The 24,339-nt window shown below is 41.0% G+C and overlaps 1 protein-coding gene across 1 annotated transcript; it reads left to right on the top strand.

Annotated features, from left to right (window-relative positions):
• Positions 1-23,129, top strand: ZNF865 (zinc finger protein 865). Its single transcript, XM_032236269.1, has 3 exons — positions 1-1,000; positions 14,056-14,154; positions 18,731-23,129. The coding sequence occupies exons 1-3, from the start codon at positions 1-3 to the stop codon at positions 21,694-21,696; spliced, it is 4,065 nt and encodes a 1,354-aa protein (XP_032092160.1). The 3' UTR covers positions 21,697-23,129.
• The last annotated feature ends 1,210 nt before the right edge of the window (positions 23,130-24,339 follow it).

The following is a 24,339-nucleotide window of genomic DNA, read 5'->3' as shown; positions in this document are numbered from 1 at the left end:
ATGGAGCCATCTCACAGGTGGCATGTCAGCAGGGGTGATGGGCATCCAGCGGAGCTGCAGGCAGAGGCTCGGGTATTGGTGCCAGGAGATAGTAGTTGGCCGAGACTGGAAAACCATGGTGGTGGCAACAGGCTTGAGAACCAGGTGATAGAAAGTTGCCCTCCAGCGCCTTGGGACCACTATATGCAGGGCCCACTCAGCAGTGATGTCACGCAGGACCAAGTGGCTACAGAAGACAGGCCGCCCGAGATCTACAGCATTGCTCTGTGGGGTCCCAAGTTGCATTCTGCACTGACTAGACATAGGGGAGGAAGGTCAAACACACAAGCCTCTACTCCAAATTCTAAGCACCTGGGTCCAGCAGGAGAAGGAGATGCCACGGACGAGGGATCCCTGGTGCTGATTGATGCAGAAGGGGTGCCCCACACTGTGTCGCGAGAGGAAGTGGAGCTGGCTGGACAAATGCAGTCTTCAGAGCCCGAGTTGCTGGCTTCTGCTCCACCACCACGACAGCTGTATTTCTGCCCCATTTGCCTGCGGACGTTCCTTTACCAGTCTGACCTGGAGCGCCATAGCATCACCCATTCAGAGAGTAAGCCGTACGTATGCCGCGAATGTGGCAAGGCCTTCAAGCGTTCCTCCCACCTTCAGCGGCACAAGCACATCCATACTGGTGAGCGGCCCTTCAGCTGCCCCGTCTGCCGCAAAGGTTTCCGGGAATCAGGTGAACTGTTGCGCCACCAGCGGGTCCATACTGGGGAGAAGCCCTATCAATGCCAGATCTGTCGACTACGCTTTACAGAACGGAATACCCTCCGTCGGCATGCCAAGCGGAAACATGCCCGTGAGACCTACTATCAGCGCTCTGTGGAGGAAGGAGGGGGCAGTTGGACTACGGCAGGGGACTGGGAATCAGAAATGGTGGTAGGGAGTGGGGACTGGGCCACAGAGGAGATTGGGAGTGGCTGGAGCAGTGAACCAGTGGAAGACTGGGTTGAGGGTGGGAATCACTGGAGGGAAGATTCAGAAAGGCAGGTGGGAAGCCTGCCTGGAGCCATGACACAGATATTACAGATGGAGCACATCAAAGACAAAGACAAACCTGAGATTCAACTCCCGTAAATATGAAGAAGTGGGAGAGACAGACACTGAAGGATCTTTAAATAAGTTTGTTCTGCCATTATCTGTTGGATTAAAACTTTTTCTCTGTAAGAAAGGACATGAAAGTAACAGAAGTATCTTCTAGAACTGTTCTACAGTGTTTAAGCCTTTCAAATAGCACTGTATGGGCATCACCAAAGACTAGAGAAGGCTGTTGGGGACAGGGAATTGAGGTTGCCCCCCTTCAACATTGTATCACGATATCCAGAGCTGCTTTGAAGATAGGGGAACATTTCATGTTTTTAATTCTTTCGTAGGTGGAAATGAAACCGAGAATACTGTTTTCTTAAATTTCCTGTGCTTTCCTGAATAATTGGTAGAGAGAGAGTTGTGTTCCTCTCACAATTGTACCAAACAAAACATTGATACATGATGATCCTCTGTAAAATGAATTGCCCTGTCCACACACCTAAGCTGCTATTTGTTTTGTTTTCCTTAAAAATCAATATCGATGCAACGGGGCATATTCTGTTTGCAAGCACTAATGAATTAACATATGCAAAACAGTCCTGTCTTTTTCCCTTTTTTCATATTCCACTTTAATCAAGATGAGGGATTTAACCTCCCTCCCTCTCTCTCTCTCTCTCTCCCCCCCCCCCTCTCTCTCTGTCTTTTCTCTACAGCTGGATATTTACACAAACTTTGAATTCATTGAAATAAATCAAAATAACTTTTATATAACTGTTTTCATCCAATCCAGAATGATGGTATTCAGGCAAAGAATGAGCAAGGCAGTTTATGTTAGCACTTCAATGGAAGCACTAATTTACATTGTCATGTCTCATCCTAAAAAGATCTGAAAGATTGTCCTTTGAGGTAAACGTTGCCAAGGTATTATAAATTCCTACCCTAGCCCTTTCACAGAATTGTATTTCCAAGATTCTTTGAAGGGAAACAAGAAGTTATGCAAAGCTGTCACAAACTGTGAGATTCTCAGTGTTTCAATTGCAAATAATATTTACATTTTATGTAACGGGAAACATTGGGGTGTTATTTGCTGAATATTTGCAGTCAAAATTTTGAGCAGCTTTGCATTACAAATAGCTCCCTAGTCCCCTTCAAAAAACCCTGGAAATCTTCTCTATAATGTTAAGTTTTAACATTAACAAGCAGATTAAAGAAAAGCAAGCTAGGGGCTATAAGTTTACATGCACAGTCTTTGATATGTAAAAACTGAAAAATAAGGGCTGTCTAGTCATTTCAGATAATTGCCGCCAGCGGTCCAATCATGAAGTAACAGTAAAGAAATAAAAATGGTGATGGAAGTGTTTTGACTTTGGTCGAAATATACTTATGGCTTCCTGGACCAAATGTATGTTTGATAATGCCATTTCATTTCCATGAGACGATGTGCATGCCAATTATAACAAGATATCAGCATTGTGTTTCTAAGTGTAGGAGCTCAGTCTTTCTGAGAGAGAGTTGGACTCTTCTGTTAAAAGCATTTAAGGGACGTGGTGGCTCAGTGGCTAAGACACTGAGTTTGACAATCAGGAAGGTCAGCAGTTCAATGGTTCGAATCCCTAGCGCTGTGGAACGGAGTGAGCTCCTGTTATTTATTCCAGCTTCTGCCAACCTAGCAGTTCGAAAGCACCTAAAAACGCAAGTAGAAAAATAGCGACCACTTTGGCGGGAAGGTAATAGTATTCTGTGCGCCTTCAGTGTTTAGTCATGCCAGCCATAGGACCACAGAGACATCTTCGGACAGCGCTGGCTCTTTGGCTTTGAAACGGAGATGAGCACCGCCCCCTAGTGTTGGGAACAACTAGCACATATGTGTGAAGGGAACTTTTACCTTTATTAAAAGCATTAGGCTTTTGATACAAGAAAGAGGTAATTTCTGCAAAATAGAAACAAGAATACTGAACCATGAAACCTGTACTTAATGTATATGTGTTTGGTAATGCAAATATTGGTCTGCAATATTTTTCTAAAGGATAGGTTCTTCTCCTTCTAAGGCTTGCATTTCATAAGACTCTCAAATTTGTTCATGCACAATACTGAATAGCAAACATTCCTGTATGTAAGGTCAGACAGATATTGTCTATAATATTTGATTAGAAATAGCTGTCATTTTCTGTTACGCTTCTTTGTGGGCAATCCTACTTACAGACTAAATCTCCGTTTTATCCATAGATGTGTGTTGTTCGTGCCAATGCTTTTTCCTTTTTAACAAGTTTTTATTTGCACCTAAACAGTAATATATGCAGGAAGAACTTGAGTTGAACTTGTGTGATATTTGTTCAATATTACAAGCCATTTCTTTGCAGTGGCTCTGGTGATTTCATTTCCACAGCACGGCAAAGCATTTCAGATTATTGTTTGCTGAAAACAGAGTGATAGTTCACTAATTCACAATGTGAGCCACAAATGCTTCATAACGCAGAATGGCTGTCAGAAAGATTTAGGTTACTTTTAAATGCTTGTCTGAAATGGACCTAGAGTGATGATAAAGGAGGAGTTATAGGAGTTGTAGCATCAAACAAATGTCCTTGAGTCTAGAAGGCTTTATGAAGTGACTTGACATATGCAATTTATATAGCAAGAACTGTGTGAATTCTTCATTTATTTATTTACATTTCCAAACTCCATCTGAAGTCATAATTACTTCTTGTACCAAAAGCTGAAAATACAAAATAGGAAGCGGGAGAATTCTGTACGAATAAGCTTCTCAAAAACACACAGTATGTATTTGTATGTTGAGGTACTCTTACGTATCACGTAACCAGCAAATTCAAATGAGCCATGCAACACACGTCTATTCACAAAAAGCTCTCTCATCTTTCCATTTTGTGAGGAGGGCCCAAATCATGTTCTTGTGTATAAAACGTCAAGATTTTAACAGTGCTGATTATGTCGGCAGTTATCAAGGCCATTTCTATTCTCACTTGGTACGGTAGGGAAGGGGAAAGTAGGTGCAAATTCCCTCTGTGAGAAATTATACCACTTTATATTCTACCACAAGGAATTGTCTTTGGCACTGGCACCTTACTCTGTAACCAGTAAATAAGGCAAATGAACTTTTCACATTTTCCAGCAGTGAGCATATAAAAGCTCAATTCCTTTAATTGTTTTTGGGGCTAGCACCACCAGAGATGAAGATAACACCCACACACCCACACACAGACAGCAGACAGCATCTGAGTGGGAAGAATGGAGTCCAGCTTTGCCTTGAACTACCTCCAGGGCTCTCGTTGCCCAGGCCTCCAAGTTATCTTTGTTGCCATGGAGACCACCTTGAGCACGGAGTTTGATGTGTTCCAAGCAGAATCTTTGTTAAAAAAGGCCTCAAGGCCTTGGGTGTTGTGAAAGCTGCAGGAGGGTTTTAAAAAATACTATCTCACTCCTGGTGTTTTGTTTTTTTTCTGTCTCTCCCTTATCTGCAGCAATATGTTCAGACAAAAAGCAGAGAAACAAAATAATGGATGCAGGATTCTGCACTCATCTTAGTGCAACACACTGCAAATGGCTTCATTCACGCCACTTTCTCAAAAAAGTGGCCCAAGACATCTGTTCCGCAGCTGGTCCAATCCGTCCTCAAGGATCATTCTCTATTTGAGCTCTTTTTGAATTTTGATGTGAAATAGTCAATGTTTCCTGTTTTTTTTTTTTTTAAAGGAGGAAAAAGCATCCTTGCAGGGTTTCCTTCTGATAGCAGAAGAGACCTGCTTACATAAAAAAGAGACTAAGATTTAAAGATGAAGGGGCCTGGAGGCTAAAACATATGAAGAATTGTTGCAGGAATTGGATTTGTCTAATCTAGTGAAGAGAAAGACTAAAGATGACATGATAGCAGTCTTGCAATATTGGAGAGGCTGCCACAAAGAAGAGGAGATCAACCTATTTTCCACGGCACCAGAAAGCAAGACAAGAAACAATGGATGGAAACTAAACAAGGAGAGAACCAATCTAGAAATAAGGAAAAATGTCCTGACAATGAGAACAATTAATCAATGGAATGGCTTGCCTTTTGAAATTGTAGGTGCTTTACCACTATTAAGGGACTGGAAAGCCATTTGCCAGAATGGTATAGGGTCTCCTGCTGAGCACTAGAAGATCAACAAAGTCCATTCCAACTCTGTTATTCTGATGCTCTTGTTCATAGCACTATGTTGGTGGAGAAACCATTACGATAGCCAAGGGGAAAGTGACCTGCCCTGGCAGAAGCTCCCTACCTTTGTTACCTACTCCTGCACTACATATTGTCTAAAGATTACAATATCAGGCTAAAACACAGGTGTCAAACTTGCCGCATCATGTTGCCATCATGTCACGTTGCGCGATGTTTTTCCCACTGGTGGAGCTGGGATAGGCGTAGCCTGCATGTGATGCATCCGGCCCACAGGCCGCCAGTTTGACACCCCTGGCCTAGAAAGTAGGGGACAGTGAGTTCAAGTCCCGCCTTAGCAATGAAAAACAATTGGGTGACCTTGGGCCAGTCATTATCTCACAGCCCCCAACCCATTCAGAGGGTTGTTGTGGAGAAAATAGGAGGAGGAGGATATGCTGGATTTTGTAAAAATAATAAAGTTGGTGTGTATATATAATAAAGTTGGTATGTATGTATATATGTATATGCTGGTCTTGTATGTATGTATATGCTGGTCTTGTTGTATTCGGATCTTTTCCCGTGTAAGATTGAGATTGTCTTGGCAACATTTCGGCGAGATCAAAACAATCTCAATCTTACATGGGAAAAGATCCGAATACAACAAGACCAGCATACCTATACCCGTGAAAATCTATGAAAACACACACATACACACACACACACACACACACACACACACACGTAATAGAGCAGTAGTAGATGCAAGCCTGATGCTCCAGTCACCAATTGGTGTAATAGACATGCAGCCACCATATCCTAAAGCAGAAATAAGAATCCTATGCTCCAGCGTCCCATTCCCAAGTCCCATTTTTGTGGTACTTGCAGCCCCCACAAACTATAATTGCTGAAATCCACACCAGTTTTCTCCAATTTTGGATTAAGAAATAGATAAAAATTAATACAAGGCCTGAAATTAAAAATAAAACAAAATCCTAACTGTCTGTACAAACAAGTTATTTGAGGTAGCTATGCCCTTTTCATATGCTCAGACTCTTCCCAAATGCATATATGTGATTATTGGTCACCATAAAATTGCCCAACTCTTTACCAAAGGAACTGAGATAAAGATGCCCTAAATCTAGTGACAGCTGCCTTTAGTCTTCTATAATCCCTTTCTTTGTACAAAAGTACTGGGTACTCGAGAGACCGCCTGCTGCCAATTACCTCCTCTAGACCGATTAGATCCCACAGATTAGGCCTCCTCCGAATTCCATCCACCGGCCAGTGTCGACTGGCGACTACTCGGAGGAGAGCCTTCTCTGTGGCCGCTCCGACCCTCTGGAACGAACTCCCCGTGGAGATTCGAACCCTCACCACCCTCCAGACCTTCCGCAAAGCCCTCAAAACCTGGCTATTCCGACAGGCCTGGGGCTAAAAAGCTTCTACCCCCTTCTCGAATGGTATGACTGTTGTGTGTTTTAAATTATGTATTGTTGCGCATTGTTTTAATTTTTGTCTGTATCCCCCTCCCTTAGTTGAGTTGTGAGCCGCCCTGAGTCCCCTTCGGGGGGAAAGGGCGGCATATAAATAAAATAAACATTCAACATTATATAGCAATGAGATGTTCTTTTTGCAGGAGATACATACACATATGGTTTCTCTGCATATATTAATGAATGTTTTAGGCATATTTGAAATTTATTTCATAGATTGTAAACAATACTTTTATTTGTATTTATAATCACATTATTTGCATATGCTGCATTGAGAGTCTAATTTGAGGATTTAACAGTCAATTACTGTAAATACTGAAATATTAACATAATAAAATTCCTCACAGATTTTCTCTGTGAAAAAGACATAGTGCCAGTTAATGCATGTTTCAATTTGAAATGCCAGATTTCTTGATATAATGCCTAGATTTTTATGAATTTTAGAACAGGTAGAAAATTTAAAAAAAAACTGGTATGAGGAAAAAGTATATTATTTATTATATCAAAAACCCAGCAAATTTTGAAAGAATACCTGTTTTGGAAATGATGGAAAATATTTGTAATTCGGGTGGTAGAGGTGGCGGTGGTTTGTTCTTTGAGCATGCTGTTTGGTTTCTGAATGTTTTGTCGCCAGGCTAGGCAACATCTTCAACAGGACTTCAGTTAAAGCTTCTTGTTTCAGTTTCCTTCTGCCTTTATCTATCCTAAATGGTGACATGGTCAATTGGTTGCGTAGTGTGAAGATCACCACATGAAGAAGTGGCCAGTGCTGTCATTGGTTGGTCATCCGATTGATCCAGCTCCTTATATGGGCTTCTAGGCTGGTTCCAGATTGATATGTTTGTTGATTGACCTATTCGTTGAATACCAGACTTTGATGAATTCGCATGCCTGGCTTGTGGTGGCATGGCCAATGATTTTTTTCTGTCCCAGTTGAACTGGTGCTCCTCGATCCCAGCATGGGTCAAGAGCAGAGATTTGTGAGAGGAGGAGCCAACATCGCAACGATACGGACTTGCGGTCTCGATGCTACGAGACTGCAGCTGATACTTTTGCCGCTGGGTGGTCCAATCGGACCTAAACCGTCCCGCAGAGATGGTGAACAGGAAGAATACATCTTGCTGAACTCAGGGACATCACAAAGTCCCTGATGGATCCAAGAGAAGTTCTTCAAGCCGGTGACAAAAAATCCAGCCATTCGGCTGATGAAGTCGGGGCAGCTCCAAAATGGAAAGATACAGAAAAAGAAAGTGTTTCCAGCTGGCAAGGAATTTTTGCCATTTTAAAAGAGACTGCCTATAAAAAACTTAGTTAATTTGAATTTGAGAACAGAAGAAATAAGCGGTGGAATTAAGCTTTGAATGGTTTTGGACAGTGGGTTATCTTACTTTTTAAATGCTATGTTCATGGATGGAATTTATGCAAGCCTTTTAAAACGAATGGATTAAGTTTTCTTCTTCTATTTTTTTCTTTTATTATTCTTGTAACCTATGGACTAAAATTCTACTTCTTCGCTACTGTGGGTGTTTTTCCCCTTTTCTTCTCTAACCCATTCAAGAATTTGGCTTTTGTTTAACTTGGAATATAAAAAAGATACAAAAGGAAACAAAGAAAATTGTTACAACAGAGGGAAAGAAAAACGCTGCTGCTCGGAGGCTGGAGGTTTATGTATTAGAAACAAAACACTTTCCTCACTGATTATTCTGGTTTGGCACTTCAAGTTCTCACTGTTTGTTTGTTTATAGAGAGTGATAAGAAAAGCATACAGATGTTCCTTTGAAGTATATCTTTAACCAGAGAAAAGTGAAAATAAGACTACATTGTGAATTTATGTTTAATCTTGTAAAAACCTTCTAAGCCAGAGCAGCAGTGTTTGTCAGCTGGAGATAATGGCACAACTTCAACAGCAGAAAGAAAATTTAAGCCTGCTAAAGATATTGTTAGAAATTCAGAAATTATCAAATACATTTGAGAGAACAGAGAAGAAATTGGAAAACCTAGAGCATCTAACAGTAAAATATGATTCAGAAGTTGGAGATGTTTATCAAGTGGAAAAAGTGGAGGTTGGAGTCCTAAAAACCGAAGAGGAAAATGACCATAAAGAAATTAAATCCACTGATATCTATGGTGATTGGTTTGTGTCTGGAAATGGAAAGAGTGGAACACTGAAACATGAATTAAATGGAGGGGAACTCTACCCCAGATGGCAAGATACAGAAGAAGAAAAAACAAAAGAATTTATGGATTTAAAGAGGGAAATTTTATTAGCAACATCATTGGTACCACCACCACCAATTAAAGATGAGCTGATTAAGGAAACAGAAGAAGGGCATCAAAATTACATGAGAGACTTAATAAGCAATGAGTTGCTAAGAGGAGTCCATACAAATTTGATTAAGGATATGATTAGAAGACTGATACCACAAATGGCAGAAGACATGAGACTGTTTTGCTACTAGAAAGATACAGGTTGATAGATGGAAGTGCATAATTTAAAACTAGTTAAACTTAATGAAATTTAGTGACAATAGATATAGTCAAATAAATAATTGATAATGATAATAATATATACATATGTAATGTTATGATAAATAATAACTGGATATGAATATTTGAATGGTACCCATGAAAGGAAAATTAGAAATCTTTTTGGTTATATATAAAAGCTAATAAAAAAAGAACTAAGTTAAATTCAATTAAAATTTGATTATAAGGGGGGAAATGTTATGATATAGGACATAGTCAAATAAAGGAGGGATAGTGATACAAAGGAAAATATATATGTATGGGTACAACATAAGAAAACTGGATGTAAATTGTAAACAGTGATTTGGTAAGGAGGACTAGAATTTTTTGTTACTAGATATTATGGATGTTTAGCTAGAATAGGCCATAAGGATTCAGTGTTATTGGAGGATTTTAGAAATAGCAAGTGAAATGCCAGTATGTGGTTATGTTTTAAACCTTGATATATTTTATGATGAAGGATGTTTAAACAATTGTAGTCAAATGAAAATGGAGGTATGATGATGGTAATATGTATAAATATCTGAGTTAAAATATTTGTGTTAATATGAATTATGATTGATGACTGTGGAAGAGATGCACGCAAGTTTTTTGTAACCAACTGATACACTTTCTACACTATGTAAAAAAGGAGGATTCTTTGTGTTGTGTTTTGAAAATTATAAATAAAAAAATTATTTAAAAAAAGAGCAGAGATTATGGTAATATGTATAAATATCTGAGTTAAAATATTTGTGTTAATATGAATTATGATTGATGACTGTGGAAGAGACCACAAACGTTTTTTGTAACCAACTGATACACTTTCTACAATATGTAAAAAAGGAGGATTCTTTGTGTTGTGTTTGTTTTGAAAATTATAAATAAAATATATTTAAAAAAGCAGAGATTTGTGATCATACCAGTTGATTGTTAGTCAGTGCTCATGGATTCTCATTTTTAGTTGTTATCCTATTTATTATTATTATTATTATTATTATTATTATTATTATTAATAATAATAATAATAATAATAATTAATAATAATAAACATTTTGAATACAGTGTATTGTCAGGGTATACCATTTACAAAAGAAGAACAAAAAAAGAAAGATTAAAATATTCTTATATACTGATAATAATAGTAATAATATGACCAAATAGTTTTTACTAAATTTCTTTTTATATAACCTTATTTATACTTTTGTTAAGTATATTGGTTATAGTTTATAAACCATCTTTGTATTTAATTCATATATTCATAATCTTTCTGCATCTAATTTCTACCTCTTATCTCTAACTACTCATAAACCTACTCCGTATCAAGTAATATTCTGTGTCTTCTTTATCTTTTATTAGTCTGTTATCTTTTAGTCTGTCCATCTCAGGACAATCTAAGATTTTCCGAATTACATCCTCATCCTATTTGCCGACACAGAATTGGCCACGGTTGTTGCATTTGAGCTTGTAGACAATGTTGCTATTCTCTTCCTTCAGTATTTTGTCCTTGGTTTTGGACAGCACTTGTTGGAGTATGAATGGTGGTTTGTGAGCTACCATTATTCCCAGTGATTGTAGAATTCTGACCACCATTTCTGACATTCCTTTGATGTATGGCAAAGTTTGTTTCCATGTTGTGGCTGGTTACGTGGTATGTCATGATTTGGGTGATGTGCATTAGATCGTTGTTGATTATCTGGATGTTGATTATTGGTGTCATTCAGCAGATCTTCAACTTTGTTGATATAATCGGTTTTGTCCATTATCACAGTCAGTCTGTCTTTGTCTGCCAGTAGGATGACAGTGTTTTCATCTTGTCGCAATTTCTTTAACACCTTCTTTTCTTTCTGGTTGAATGTTTCATTGTGTTTGCTTCGTTGCATGTTGGGAATGATTCTCTGCCTGAGGTCCTCTTGTGTCTCGTAACTGAGGTTGTTTGTTTTCAATATGGATTCAAAGTTAGCTAGGAAATAGACTGGGTCTGCATCCTTGGTGTTGAAACTGAGGTTGTGTGTGAGGATGGCATTTTTTGTCATCTGACAGAGGTCTGCTGGATAGATTTTCGATCTATGAGTTGGAGTTGTCATCTTGTGGCTTTGAAGTGAACAACGTGAGCTTCCTTTATAGGGCATTGTGTTTCTGAAGTTTGTTAGATTTTCTGTTGACTGTGTGTTCCAAAATGCCTGTTAAGTTTTATCCGATAGTGTTGAGGCATTCAGCTTTCTGTTGATATACCTGTTGTTCAGGGGCATGAAAAAGAGATGAAGTTATATGTTTACAATCTATGAAATAAATTTCAAATATGCCTAAAACATTTGTTAATATATGCAGAGAAACCATGTGTGTATATACCTCCTGCAAAAAGAAAATAAAGAAATGCTAAAACACAGGACATGCATATGCTTGTTTTATAAATTGTAAACATAGTATTTTATTTCCTCTAATAGAGATTCTTCTAATAGATTCCTTCAAAGTACATTGGGCCTTTTGGTATAATAAAGAATACATACATTTCTCACACTATTTCCCCCTTATTTTCCACCTGTTTGATTGACGAATTCCTCTCGTTGCTTTACAGCCAGTTTGAATTTCACTGGGCTAATGAAACTGCATCTTCATCAGTAACTGTTAGAAGGTAGAAGGTAGATTTTATCTACAACTGTATTCAATGTTTTATTTCTTGGCCTTTATTTCAGTTCTGTCTGAAAAAAATGTTTTGCCCTGCATTAATTTTTTTTAAAGGTGCCATATCAATTTCCATGTGCTCAAACAATGTGACAATGATGTCAGAATTTTTAAGCACAACAGTTTTTATTCTACTTTATCATAGGCACTGGCAGTAAATGAGGCATAGTGATTTCTCACCCTGAGACTAACAAACAGGATAGGGGTACTTATATGCAACATATTGTTTAATTCAAGAAGATAAAACATGAGACTTTAAGGAGGTACCAAGCAACTCCTGAATCTTGTCTGTATTTACAATTAATCATTTCCAAAGCAAAGTTATTGTATTAAAATACATAGTAAAGTGCATGCCCTGATGTAAACTCTTCTATTTCATTTTCTATTATGATAAGTACTAAGAAAAATCAGATCTACTTTGTAGTTATACATGGATGAAATTTGTGTCCACATCCATACCATTTGCTCCTCCTTGGTTCATCCCCCTGTATTTTGGGAATACAGATAGTCCTCAGCTTATGATCACAATTGGGACCATAATTTCCATTTGCTAAGCAAGGTGGTTAAATGAGCGACACACACCCAATTTTATATCCTTTTCTTGCCACAGTTGTTAAGCAAATCACAGCAGTTAAGAGAATCACATGGTTGTGAAAAAGAATCCAGTTTCTCCCGCTGATTTGGCTTGTTGGAAGCAGTTTGGGAAGGATGCAGATCATAATTACATGAGCCTGGGATGCTGCAAACATTGTAAATAGATGCTGGTTGCCAAGTGCCCAAACTCTGATTATATGGCAATGGGGATGCTGCTATGATTATAAGTGAAAGAAGAGTCATATGTCACTTCTTTCAGTGCCATGACTTCGAACAGTCACTAAGTGAATGATTTTAAATTAAGGCTAACCTGTACTTAAAGCACATAGCCAGCATCAGATATGTGTTTGTAAAAGTGATACTCATCCACTATGTGGGAGTTGATATTTTGTAATAATCTGCCTAACCTACAAAATAAAGATTTGGCTCCAGAGTTTGAATGTGGATAGTGAAGAGTAGGTGATATGCTTGAGGATAAATACATTTTATATATCTTATCAATTTGCAAGATATTCTATACTCTGCTGCAATGTTTATTAATCATTTTTCCCTCAGGACCCCTTTCCATTTTTAAAAATTATGGAGGACCCCAAAAGAGTTCTTGCTTGTACAGGTTATATTTACCAAGTTAAAAAAATTTAAAAATGATGCATTTACTGCCCTATTATTTTTCATTACAGGCCAATAAATAATTTTGATTGCCTGACTCCCAAGAGGGGTTTGGTGAACTCCAGGAACCCTAGAATCACACTTTAAGAAATACTATCCTACTGTGTTAGGTGTTACACAACCCATTGGGTTTACTGTGTAATCTGTCCCAACCTATTGCTTTTTAAATGTTTTGATTCATTTCCTATCACTTTTACCATACCTTTTATCTGTGCAAACAGGAAGAATATAATTAGTCCATCCTATTTGGCAATAAACTGTTCCAACAGTATTTATTAGGAAATAATTACAGAATAATAAGGTGGCGATGGTATTAAGATACAGCGGCTCAGACACAAGCCGAAATAGTCGTGCTCCCAGCCATTTAATGCACAGCCCCGTAATTTTAGGGATAGGTATCCAAAGGATAGAGTTACAGAACTTGCATTTACTCATTTCTTTATTTCCATGCCAGGACGAAAAAAAAAGAAGCTGTACCTATTGAGGTTTCTCCCTGTCAATCTACTTTAAAGCCCAGAAGGAAAGCGTGGATGTGCGTCCCACCCACCCCTTCACGCCCTCCTCTTTTTTTTTAAAGGATAATAATAATAATCGCTCTCGCGACGACTCAGAAGCTCCGGGGCGTGGGGGAGAGAGAGGGAGGGCGAGTGGGCAAGCGCGTGGGGCTCTGGGAAGCGACGCAGGCGGAGGGGGGTGGAGTAGGGAAGGGAAAGGAATATAAGTCGCAGAGGCCTGTGGGTATGGGGGGGAGGGAGAGAGCAGGAAACAGTGCTTTTGCTTGGGGAGGGAAACTTCCGGTTCCGGCTGGGCCTGTGTGAGTTGCAGCCTGGCAGTGCCCCCCCCCTGCCCCCACCCGTGAGGGAGCAGAAACGCCCCCCCGCGTATCCTGGGGGTAAGGGAAGGGCCAGGGGACATCTCCCCCCACTCTAAATCTTGCTACCCAAGGACCAGCCCCTGCCTGGGGCGCGGAGGAGGCTGGGGCAGCGCCACACACCGGTGAGTGCCACCATGGAGCCCACTCTTGGCCCTTCGATCCTCTCCCCCCCCCTCCCCTCCGTACCTGGATCCCGAAGGCGAGATATTAAAAAAAAAAAAAAAAAACCTCGCGCAGATAGCAACAACCGCAGCGCGCGGGTTTGATTAACTTCCGCTCCCTTTGAACAGCCCCACCCCGGCTATTCTGCCATCCTGGTTTACCCCCCCCCCTCCGGCCCAGGCTGGCGCCCTTTTCGCGTCTTCTCCCTTTTGCCCCGTCCTCGCCTCTGAAGAGCTGGCTTCCACCCTCAACCGAAGTCCCGCGCTTTTGTCGTCGTCTCTCCCCACCCGCCCGGCGAAAGTTGTGCTATATAGTCCTTTATAGCACAACTTTCCCCTAGATGAGCCCCGAAATTCTGCCTCCACAATAAACTATTGTCCTCTCATTTCATCCTTAAAGCCACCCGGAGCCACGAAAGGGCGCCTCGCCGTAGGCGTCGAAAAGATGGCCAGATTCCATATTCTTTCCCATAAAATAAATGTTTTCATAAATATACCTTCAATCAGCCTGTAAATGAATTATACAGTCTCTTTCATCCAGAAAGTTATGATTTTGCTACTTGCCTCAAATGTTACCTGAACTCCATATTTTGTTGTTGTTGTTTAATTGTCTGCCAGTTCTTTAAAAATTTCTAAGAATCTAGAATGGCACCTCATATCTAATTGGATCTTGGGTCTAACAAAATTATTTTTTGTCTATAGCAGCTCTCTCCATCTTAATGCTTGGATGCATTGGACTGCAACTCACATAAATGTTAACGGTTCCTAGGAATGAATGGATTTGCACTTAAATATAATTCAAGGCAACAAAGCTAAGGTTTTTCCTGTTTCTGCTATGGTATTGGCTCTTCAGTGATTCAGATGGGTGACCTTCACAAGCCTAGTTATGAAGATAACAGCACCTCCCTAGTTTGGATATTTCAGTAACAGGTTGCAGGAAGATAGCCCTCTCTAATCAGCCCACAAGACATTCTTGCAACATTCTATTAGCTTTAATGTATTAGCTCTTATTTTTCTGCCCACCTTATCTTTGTTATTGTTTCATGTTCTTTCTGTCTGCTTTGTAACAGATTGTAGACTTGAACTCCTTCTTACATATCTTATTAGTCAGAAAAGTACATAAGTACACTGCAATGTTTTTGTTTTTACTAACTAGATTGGCTCTGTCTTACATTGCTGTATGCAAGATGTTCTCATTTACTCTTTAGCTAAAATGGCCCAAATACTCAATACATCCTTCTTACCCATTTACTGCATGTTTAACTCACTGAACTTGAACTTGATGTCAGTCCAATTCCTTAATCACTGAATCACACCGTTACTAATATTAATGTATAGTACAACATTAGGTACTTTAGTTTTATTTTTTTGCCTTTAGTACACCTTCTTTTTGACATTAAACACAGATGTTTGTAATAGACTACTCCCTTTCAGGAAACTGGCCTTTTCTCACTCCTTGTTGTGCCATATTCTTTTATCTGAGAATCCTAGGAATTGATTTCCAAACTTTCATCATTTGCATTATACCTTGCTAAAATAGGAAAAAAATGTGATTCATTCATCCATGTTGATAAAGTGGGATGGAGCTGGATGACAACATTTTTCAACCTTATTTTTCATTAAGTGCAGAAAAGGTAAAGAAAGTGATAATTTGGGATCTTAATTTCTTGCGACTAAATAACTAAATAAAAGCTAAATTAAAATGTATAGCCCTCCTTTCTATTTACATAAGCCCTGACATAGCTTACAGTAAAGTTTAAATTAAGTATAATTAACTGAAAATTAACTGAAAAAAGTGTTGAAGGTGAATCATTGAGCAAGGCAAAATAGATAACCTTCACAGAGCTGCTACTTTTTTACTCTTTTTCATTGCGCTGTGTAATCTACCTTTTGCTTTGCCTAGCTCTCTCTTTTTTTTGGCAAATATCTCCATCTAGCTCAGAGATCAAGCTATTCATGTAGCCAAGAAGCATGAAAGCCACACGTAAATCACTGCATGTGACAACATCCATGCATGCCACTTGTTGCATGCAAACATATGTAGTATGTTTTATATATATATGAAGAAATGCAGCACACCAATGTGTAAATGGTGAGAACACAGATATGTATAATGCTACTGTAGGCCATGGCTTTTTTTATGCTTGCTCCATATAAATGACACATGAGGCGTTTGTTATCTCCTAAGCCTTTTCCCAAAGAAAAAGACTTATTTTGTATCCTAAGGCTAACAAACATGAGTAAAGATGGCTTATCAATGGCTTATCAAATTAATTCTAACATAATTTATTTCCTCCATGAAGCAAGGGGATCATTTGTATAGTACCTCAGAAATGTAAGAAATAATCATTTGCCATACAGTTCATGGACAAATGCAATAGTTAAAAAGGTCCACTTAAGATTGAGGAACATTTTGGAAATTATTTGGAGAAAATATTTAGACGCATAAATATAGAATCTATCTGCACCTTTCCTGACTTGCATAGCTGCTCTCTGTAGTTATCATGTGATTCCTGGAAAAGAGGTGACTTCTTTTAAAAGAGTTGCTGATAAAATAGAGCACTATTTTGAAATCAAATTCAAAGTACTGTACAGCCCATTTGAATGCATACCTAGGGTGTGTAGTATCTTTATGTAATCCCTTTGTTTTGGATTGTGGCCACAGTCCTCTATTATCTTGTGATGCCCACTAAATTGGACTGGATTTTGATTTGCTAACCTAGCATATTTGACAATACCATATTTGGCAAAGCTGATTTAATAGGAATGAATCTTGAAAAGGCAAGGCTTTTCTGTCCCATCCATAGGCAAATACACTATTTTGTATAATTAACTGTATTCATTTATAATCATTGTTAGCTGTCATAGAAATCATTTAATAGGTAGTATAAAGAGGCCTTGATTTAAAGACATACATTGCTAATAAATCTCCTGGGATAGTAGATCTTTTAGGAATGCCACTGAAGTATGTCCTGAAACAAATACAATTAAAATCAGTATACCTCAGCTTTTTAAAATGGAAGGGTAACATTTGTGGCGCTCTATATGTAAGAGTGCAGTTCTATTCCTATTATACAAAGATGCTGTTTTGCAAAACATACTGTATAGACAGTCCCAAAGGTGCTTTATTCAAGAGGCAACTGAACTCTTGAAAAAAGCATCTTTGGGACAACCATGACCTGGATGACTGAGAATCTCCAGAGACATATTGTAGCAACTATGGGAAATAGGAGACATAGGTTTCTGAAATCTCTAAATGAGCCCTCTGCATCTTTTCCAGTTTTCCATGGCTGCCTTTGAATCATTTGTTCAGTGTATTACTTATCTTAAACTTCTGCTTCATGACTGAACAAGAACGTTCCAGATGATTTTGGACTGCCATTCTCATCATTCTTGGTAATTAAACAAGACCTTTGGGGAAAAAAGCTGAGGCCACATCTAAAATGTAGTTCTGTATTGAAATTAAATGGATTAATACCTTTCTTTTAAGACAGCAAAATACTAAATTAAAATCTAACTTTTCCATGCTGTTCTAGTCCATTTTTCTAATATTTTACATGAACTTGGAAAAAAGGAGAAATAGATATAATTGTGAAGATATTTATGAAGTATGTTTTGAGATATAAAACATGGTAAAATTAGCTTTGCAATTTTGATATATGAAAGTTCTGTGGTGATATTTGTTTTAATTCTTAGTACCCACGGGAATTTTTGTTGTAACATTTCTTCAACTCAAACAATTGTACAGCACACATTTTGTATTCCACTGTTGGTTTTTAATTAGTATGCACTTACATCTAAATATATTACAAACAAATGATAAAAATCACCGCACTAGATAAGTGGGTACCAACAATATACTCCAATGGTAACTTTTTAAATAGATGCACATGTTCATAATTTTGGATTCCCAATTTTTTGTATGGGACAAATAGAAACTGAATTTTCTTAAGAAAAATGTGAGGGAATTGTGTAACCAGCATCCAAATGGAGTCAGAGACCTTGACACAAACTTGCAGTTTTGTATAAATAAATATATTTACAGTAAATAATAGGCAAATGTCAGGTAAATCAACACGGCAGGAATATCAGGTAAATTACAGAGAGCACACACACACACAAAAACACACACACCACATGGGAAACAAGCGGGGGGGGGGAAACCTTTACTCCAATTATAGCTCAGATTTCCTCATGTGATGGCCCACTCTCTTTAACCAATTAGCTATAACTGTGTTCTTACTCATTGTCCAACCCTTCACTGCTCCAGCTATTAAATTTTTAAATCTCTTAATATAACTGGACAGCATTTAAACCAAATTGTTCCATAAGATACTTGTGTTTTTCTATATATTCATTGGCTTTGTCATGAGGTCAGCCAAAATATCTTCCGGTGGACAATAAATTAGGTCTATTACATTTTCGTTCACTGCGTCTCTGACATTACAAGAAAAAACACATGCCACTGTGCAGCTGCTGATATGGATAACCTGCATCCCATATACATATTGCTATAGTCTTTCTCCCCTTTCTCTAGGCAGTGCCCCCTCCCGGGTGGAGATGGAAGCCAATGCAGCAAGCGATGAGGGTGTGCATTTCCAGAGCTACCCTTTTGACTTCTTGGAGTTCCTGAACCACCAGCGCTTTGAACCTATGGAGGCCTACAACCACGAACACGCCAAAGCCGTTGCTGCCCTGCCTTGCCCACAGCCACAGTATGAATACGCCCAGCCACCAACAGCTGGTCCACCTGCTCACTTTGACCGTGTTGCTGCCACCATTGGCACATCTAAACCCAAAGCTGAGGCCCCATCCTCGTCTTCCTCAGCCACCTCATCTGGTACCATTCAAGTCAAGAAAGCTGAACCAGGGGGCCCTGCACCACCTCCACCCCCACAGCAGCAACAGCAGCAGCAGCCATACAGTACTCCAGCCGTGGTACAAACAGCAGGTCAGCCTCTCTTTGACAGTACAGCAGCAGCAGCTGCTGCTGCAGCAGCTTACAACACTCCTCAGTGGGGCATAGTAGACCTTTCTGGCCACCAGCATCTCTTCAGCAGCCTGAAACGTGGGCAGGCTCCCCCATCAGCTGCAGCCACGGTAACCCCTGACAGTCAGGCAGGCAAAGACGATAAGAACTATTTCCGCCGACTGAAATATTTCATTGATCGCCGCTTCCCATGCGGTGTGTGCCAGAAGTCATTCAAGCAGTCATCCCATCTTGTGCAGCACATGTTGGTGCACACAGGCGAGCGGCCGTACGAATGCACCACCTGCGGCCGTACCTATAACCATATCTCCAGCCTCATCCGGCATCGCCGTTGTCACAAAGACACTGAGGATGCTGCTGCTGCTGCCAGCGCTGCAGCCGCTAATGCAGCCGCTGCCAACGCTGCGGCCGTCAATGTAGCAGCTGCCAATGTGGTGGCTGCAGCGGCTGCCGCCGCCGCCGCCAGCATAACAGCAGCACCTGGTGCTGAAGGAGCAGCCCAGCCTCCTTCCCAAAGCGGCAACCCTCAATCAGTGGCTGCACCATCTGGAGGATCAGCCGCGTCTGCCCTCAGTGCTGCCATAGCACAAGCTGAAGGTCCTTTTACCTGCTCTCTCTGCTGGAAAGTGTTTAAAAAGCCAAGTCACCTTCACCAGCATCAGATTATCCACACCGGTGAGAAGCCATTCTCCTGCTCCGTCTGCCAGAAGAGTTTCAATCGCCGTGAGAGCTTGAAACGACACGTGCGGACACACTCAGACCTGTTGCGAGTGCAGTGTGGGGTTTGTGGCAAAGAATTCCGGGATGCCTCCTACCTCCTCAAGCACCAGGCCACTCACGCTCCTCCTGGAAGCTTACCTCCACGACCCGAGTACAAATGTGACATTTGCGGCAAGGGCTACGTGGCTCCCCAGAATCTACTACGCCATCGGCAGCTCCAACACGAGGGGGCCCAGCTGTCCAAGGATGGCACTAATACCTTGTCTTATCTGCCACCAGGGGCCTACCTCCTTCCACAAGACCCACAAGGCTCAGAGGGAGACACCAAGCCAACATCCTATGGCCTCTTGGGCGCCCACCCCTTGCTGGTGGGGACAGCGGCAGGCAAGAATTTCTGCTGTGGGATTTGTGGCCGTGGCTTTGGGCGACGGGAGACACTGAAGCGTCATGAGCGGATCCACACAGGTGAGAAGCCTCACCAGTGCGCTGTGTGTGGGAAGCGTTTCCGTGAATCTTTTCACCTCAGCAAACACCACGTAGTGCATACTCGAGAGAGGCCGTACAAATGTGAAATATGTGGGAAAGTGTTTGGTTACCCTCAAAGCTTAACTCGGCACAAACAGATTCACCGATTACAGCTACCTTGTTCTTTACCACCCATGGGGCCCTCCCTGACCCCCATGGGCCCTTCTCTCCCTCCACCCCCTGAGGGGCTAACCTATGGCTGTTCTGACTGTGGAGAGCGCTTTCCTGATCTTTTTCATGTCATGAGCCACAAGGAGGTCCACGTGGCCGAGAAGCCCTACCCTTGTGATGTCTGTGGCAAATGTTTTGGTTTCATTGAGAATCTCATGTGGCACAAACTTGTCCACCAAGCTGCTCCTGAGAGACTTATACCACCAGATGAAACAGCAGCTGCTGTCGCACCACTAGAGAACGGGCTAGCTAGTGGTGAGAACATATCATCTTACGAAGATCATCCGACCTTGCCAAGTGGAGAACGTTTCTCCTGCTCTATCTGTGGCCAGACCTTCAAGCATTTCCTGGGACTTGTGACTCATAAGTATGTGCACCTGGTGCGTCGCACGTTGGCCTGCTCAGTCTGTGGACAAAGTTTTGCTGGAGCTTATGACCTGCTGTTGCATCGTCGCACACACTTGCAAAAGCGGCACTTCTCTTGCCCAGTCTGTGGCAAGCGCTTCTGGGAGGCTGCCCTTCTCATGCGTCACCAGCGCTGCCACACCGAGGAGCGCCCGTACCGCTGTGCTGTCTGTGGACGTGGTTTTCTGCGCTCATGGTACCTGCGCCAACACAAAGTGGTTCACACAGGTGAACGTGCTTACAAGTGTGCCCTCTGCAACAAGCGCTTTGCCCAGTCATCCAGCCTGGCAGAACATCAGCGTCTTCACGTAGTTGCCCGGCCTCAGCGCTGCCCTACTTGTGGCAAGACCTTCCGCTACCGTAGCAACCTTTTGGAGCACCAGCGGGTCCACCTGGGAGAGAAAGTCTACCGTTGTGACCGCTGCTCCAAGAGCTTCTTCTACCTATCATCCATTCTGCGTCACCAACGCTCCCATGATGCTAAGCGTGAATTAAGATGCGGGGCCTGCCTCAAGCTCTTCAAAGACCCCAAGTATTTTAGCAAACACCTCCAGGCCCATCAGGGAGGACGTCCCTTCAAATGCAGCACCTGCGGGGAAGCCTTCTCCAATACTTACGGCCTCAAAAAGCACCGCCACATTCACAAGATGGAGCGCTTCGCTGCCATGGGGGCTCATAAGGAACAGCCCTAATGTTGCAATGGTAGCAGCAGAAAAAAAAATATGGGTGGTCCGTATCTTGGTACTGTAGGATGGGATGTGAAGCTAGTTCCAGGTTTCTGTGAGCCACGATGGCAAGGCATTTCCATGAATAGAAACTAAGATGTGCTTGTTAGCAGTGAGATGCTCCAGTTGGGCACTAATTTGGAAGAGTCATCAAATCATAAAGTCACAAGCAGGACAAGCCAGATAGAGGCAAGAATGAATTGTAAAGATAGGGTATGTAATTAACAAGAGGTAGCCGCCAGTTACTTGCTAGATTTCAGCTCTCTAACAGAATACCTTGACCACTCTGAATTTTTATACTAATTGCCTGGGGAAAGTGAGTTGGAGATAGCAATCATAGAAGTGACCTTTGCCTGTCAAGCATGGCCACAGTGTTTTGGGGGGATGAAAGTTTTTTTTCCTGTTTCTGAGCAAATAGGAGCAAATGAGGTTATGGTAGAATGACATTTTTTCTTTCCATTTTCTTTCCATTGGAATGGAAACTGTATGGCATTCCAGTTCACAAGAAGAGTTGGTGCTTCCTGTAATTCCCTTTACCTAGAGAGAAACATTAGACCTAATTCATTCATTTGGGAATAAAACAGGAAGGACCACGATACAGCACTTGAGGAATGTCCATCAATCTTGTGTAAACTCAACTATGTAATCTGTATTAGGTAAGCCTTGCTTGCATTCTAAGAGAAAGACTTTAATTAGTGTCCTTTCTTCATATGTATAAAGAAAATAGGCTAGTTCTCAATTTTTTTAAGACCTGGGAAGGTAGTGAGACATGGCTGTGGACAGTAGAAAGTTAACGGAGTCTGCTTGAATTGTCTAGTATGTGGCACCTGTTGTCTAAATGCTGTTGTGCCATAACATTTCTATTATATTCTTGCCTCCAGAACAGTACCAGTTCCCGATGCAGTTGGAGGTTCACAAAAACCTTACCTACAAAAGAAAAGTTGAGCCCAGAAGGTTTCTAGCCAAGCTTCCCTGGCATGCCATTTTCCACATTTAGGGAGCACTGAATGTTAAAAAGCATTTGGAATTGTTATTGTTCCCATTATGCATCCCTGAATGAGCAAAATCCCAGGATAATTGTATTGTGTGCTTTTCTAAATGTTCAAGTTGGCCCATCAGGAATAGAGGGGAAACACAGAAGTAGGCTAGGCTCCTTCCCCCTTGGATTAGCAATCTTCCTTTGTTCTCAACGCTCTTCCTAATTTGTTGGACTTAATATAGATGAACTCATGTGTGAATAATACCTTACTTTGAGCCCTAAAATGAAATGTGGGTTTGGAATGAGAGCTGTGACTGTACATTGTTAGCCTTCCCTAATGTTAGCCTTTCTTCTGCCCACCACTGAAAGTTGGATATAAAACTTTGTGTGAGAGAAAAATAAACTTAATTGGTGGGTCTACCAGGATTGCACAGTGCTTTGGCTGCTCAGCTGCTCTCCTGCTTTCCCTGGGGATTTGATCCATAAGCCTTTCCTAGTAAAACATGTTGTATCCACATAGTTCATTGAGCTAACTGCCCTCACCTTGTAACTCCATGGTTATTAGACTCATATAATGCTTCAGGTTTGACTCCAAAAAGGTTCTTCAAAGCACACACACAGCATCGGGGGATTGTGTGACTGCTGGAGATGTCTAAAAGTCACCAACGGGTGTTGTGTTCATTATCCCAAGCACTCCGAAGCACCTTATCAAATCTGAAGAAATGCAAAGCCCCCCCTTTATACATACTTGACACCAGTCTGATTGGATCCTCGCTGCACCTGAAGTGGAGAATGCTGACCCGGGCATGAGTTTTTTTTTTTTTAAAAAAAATCCTTTGCAAAGTCTCTGACTCCCCCCAATAACTTTTCCCCCTCAATCCTCCTCCAGCAAATTGTAGACATTAGAGCACACCTTTAAATAGACTGGAGAGGAAACTAATTTGCTAGCTGCAACCAAAGAGTTCTAAAAACAGGCTCCCTTGTGTACTGTGGACACCAAACAGGTAATTCCCATTTCCTTCCCCTCTTGTAACCCAAGCTGACGGTACAATAGAAAGTAATTTCAGCATCTCTCCAGTCTAGCAAAGTGAAAGCATCTCTTCTACCAGATGGCTGCTTCAAAGCTGCTTAGTGTTGCTTTTGGTCTACCACCCACTTGCTCACACCCATAGTTCCCAGATTGGTGAGTGGCAATCTATGATTATGAGGATCCAAAGTTGTACTGTTTATACTTGGTTGTCCAGTGCCTAGAAGGGGAAAAGTTGCCAAAGGCTTTTTGAGCATAAAGAGAATAAAAATTGGAGTTTATTGAGTGTAGGAATTTCTTAAGGCAGCCTTCCCCCAAACCCCCAGAAGTTTTGGCTTACAATAGCTAACCACACTCTATGCTCAGTGAGCACACGGGGAGGGGTGATAATGGATAGTGGCAGTATTTGTGAAAGGCACCATTACAAATACTTTCTTGAAGGAATTGCCGCAGAATTTGGTGGCCAAATATAGAAGTATGATGAAGAGTGCAAAGATGGTAAAAGAGACGAGAAGATGACTAAAATGTTTTCCAGCCTTCCAGACAATTTCCTTATTGGCTGAGCACAGGGGGGGAGGGCAAATCATGTTCTCTACATTGAGTC

Source organism: Thamnophis elegans, chromosome Z, assembly GCF_009769535.1.
Source record: "Thamnophis elegans isolate rThaEle1 chromosome Z, rThaEle1.pri, whole genome shotgun sequence".
NCBI classification, from domain to species: Eukaryota; Metazoa; Chordata; class Lepidosauria; order Squamata; family Colubridae; genus Thamnophis; species Thamnophis elegans.
The sequence above is the reverse complement of the archived record's forward strand: the minus strand, read 5'-3'. Positions and strand labels throughout refer to the sequence as shown.

Excerpts from the sequence above, each read along its gene's own strand:
- ZNF865 (XM_032236269.1), top strand. The coding sequence starts at position 1 with ATGGAGCCATCTCACAGGTGGCATGTCAGCAGGGGTGATGGGCATCCA. Across the intron at positions 1,001-14,055 it reads AGTGGAAGACTGGGTTGAGG|GGAAGGGCCAGGGGACATCT; the intron begins GTGGGAATCACT and ends CCTGGGGGTAAG. Across the intron at positions 14,155-18,730 it reads TGGGGCAGCGCCACACACCG|GCAGTGCCCCCTCCCGGGTG; the intron begins GTGAGTGCCACC and ends CCCTTTCTCTAG.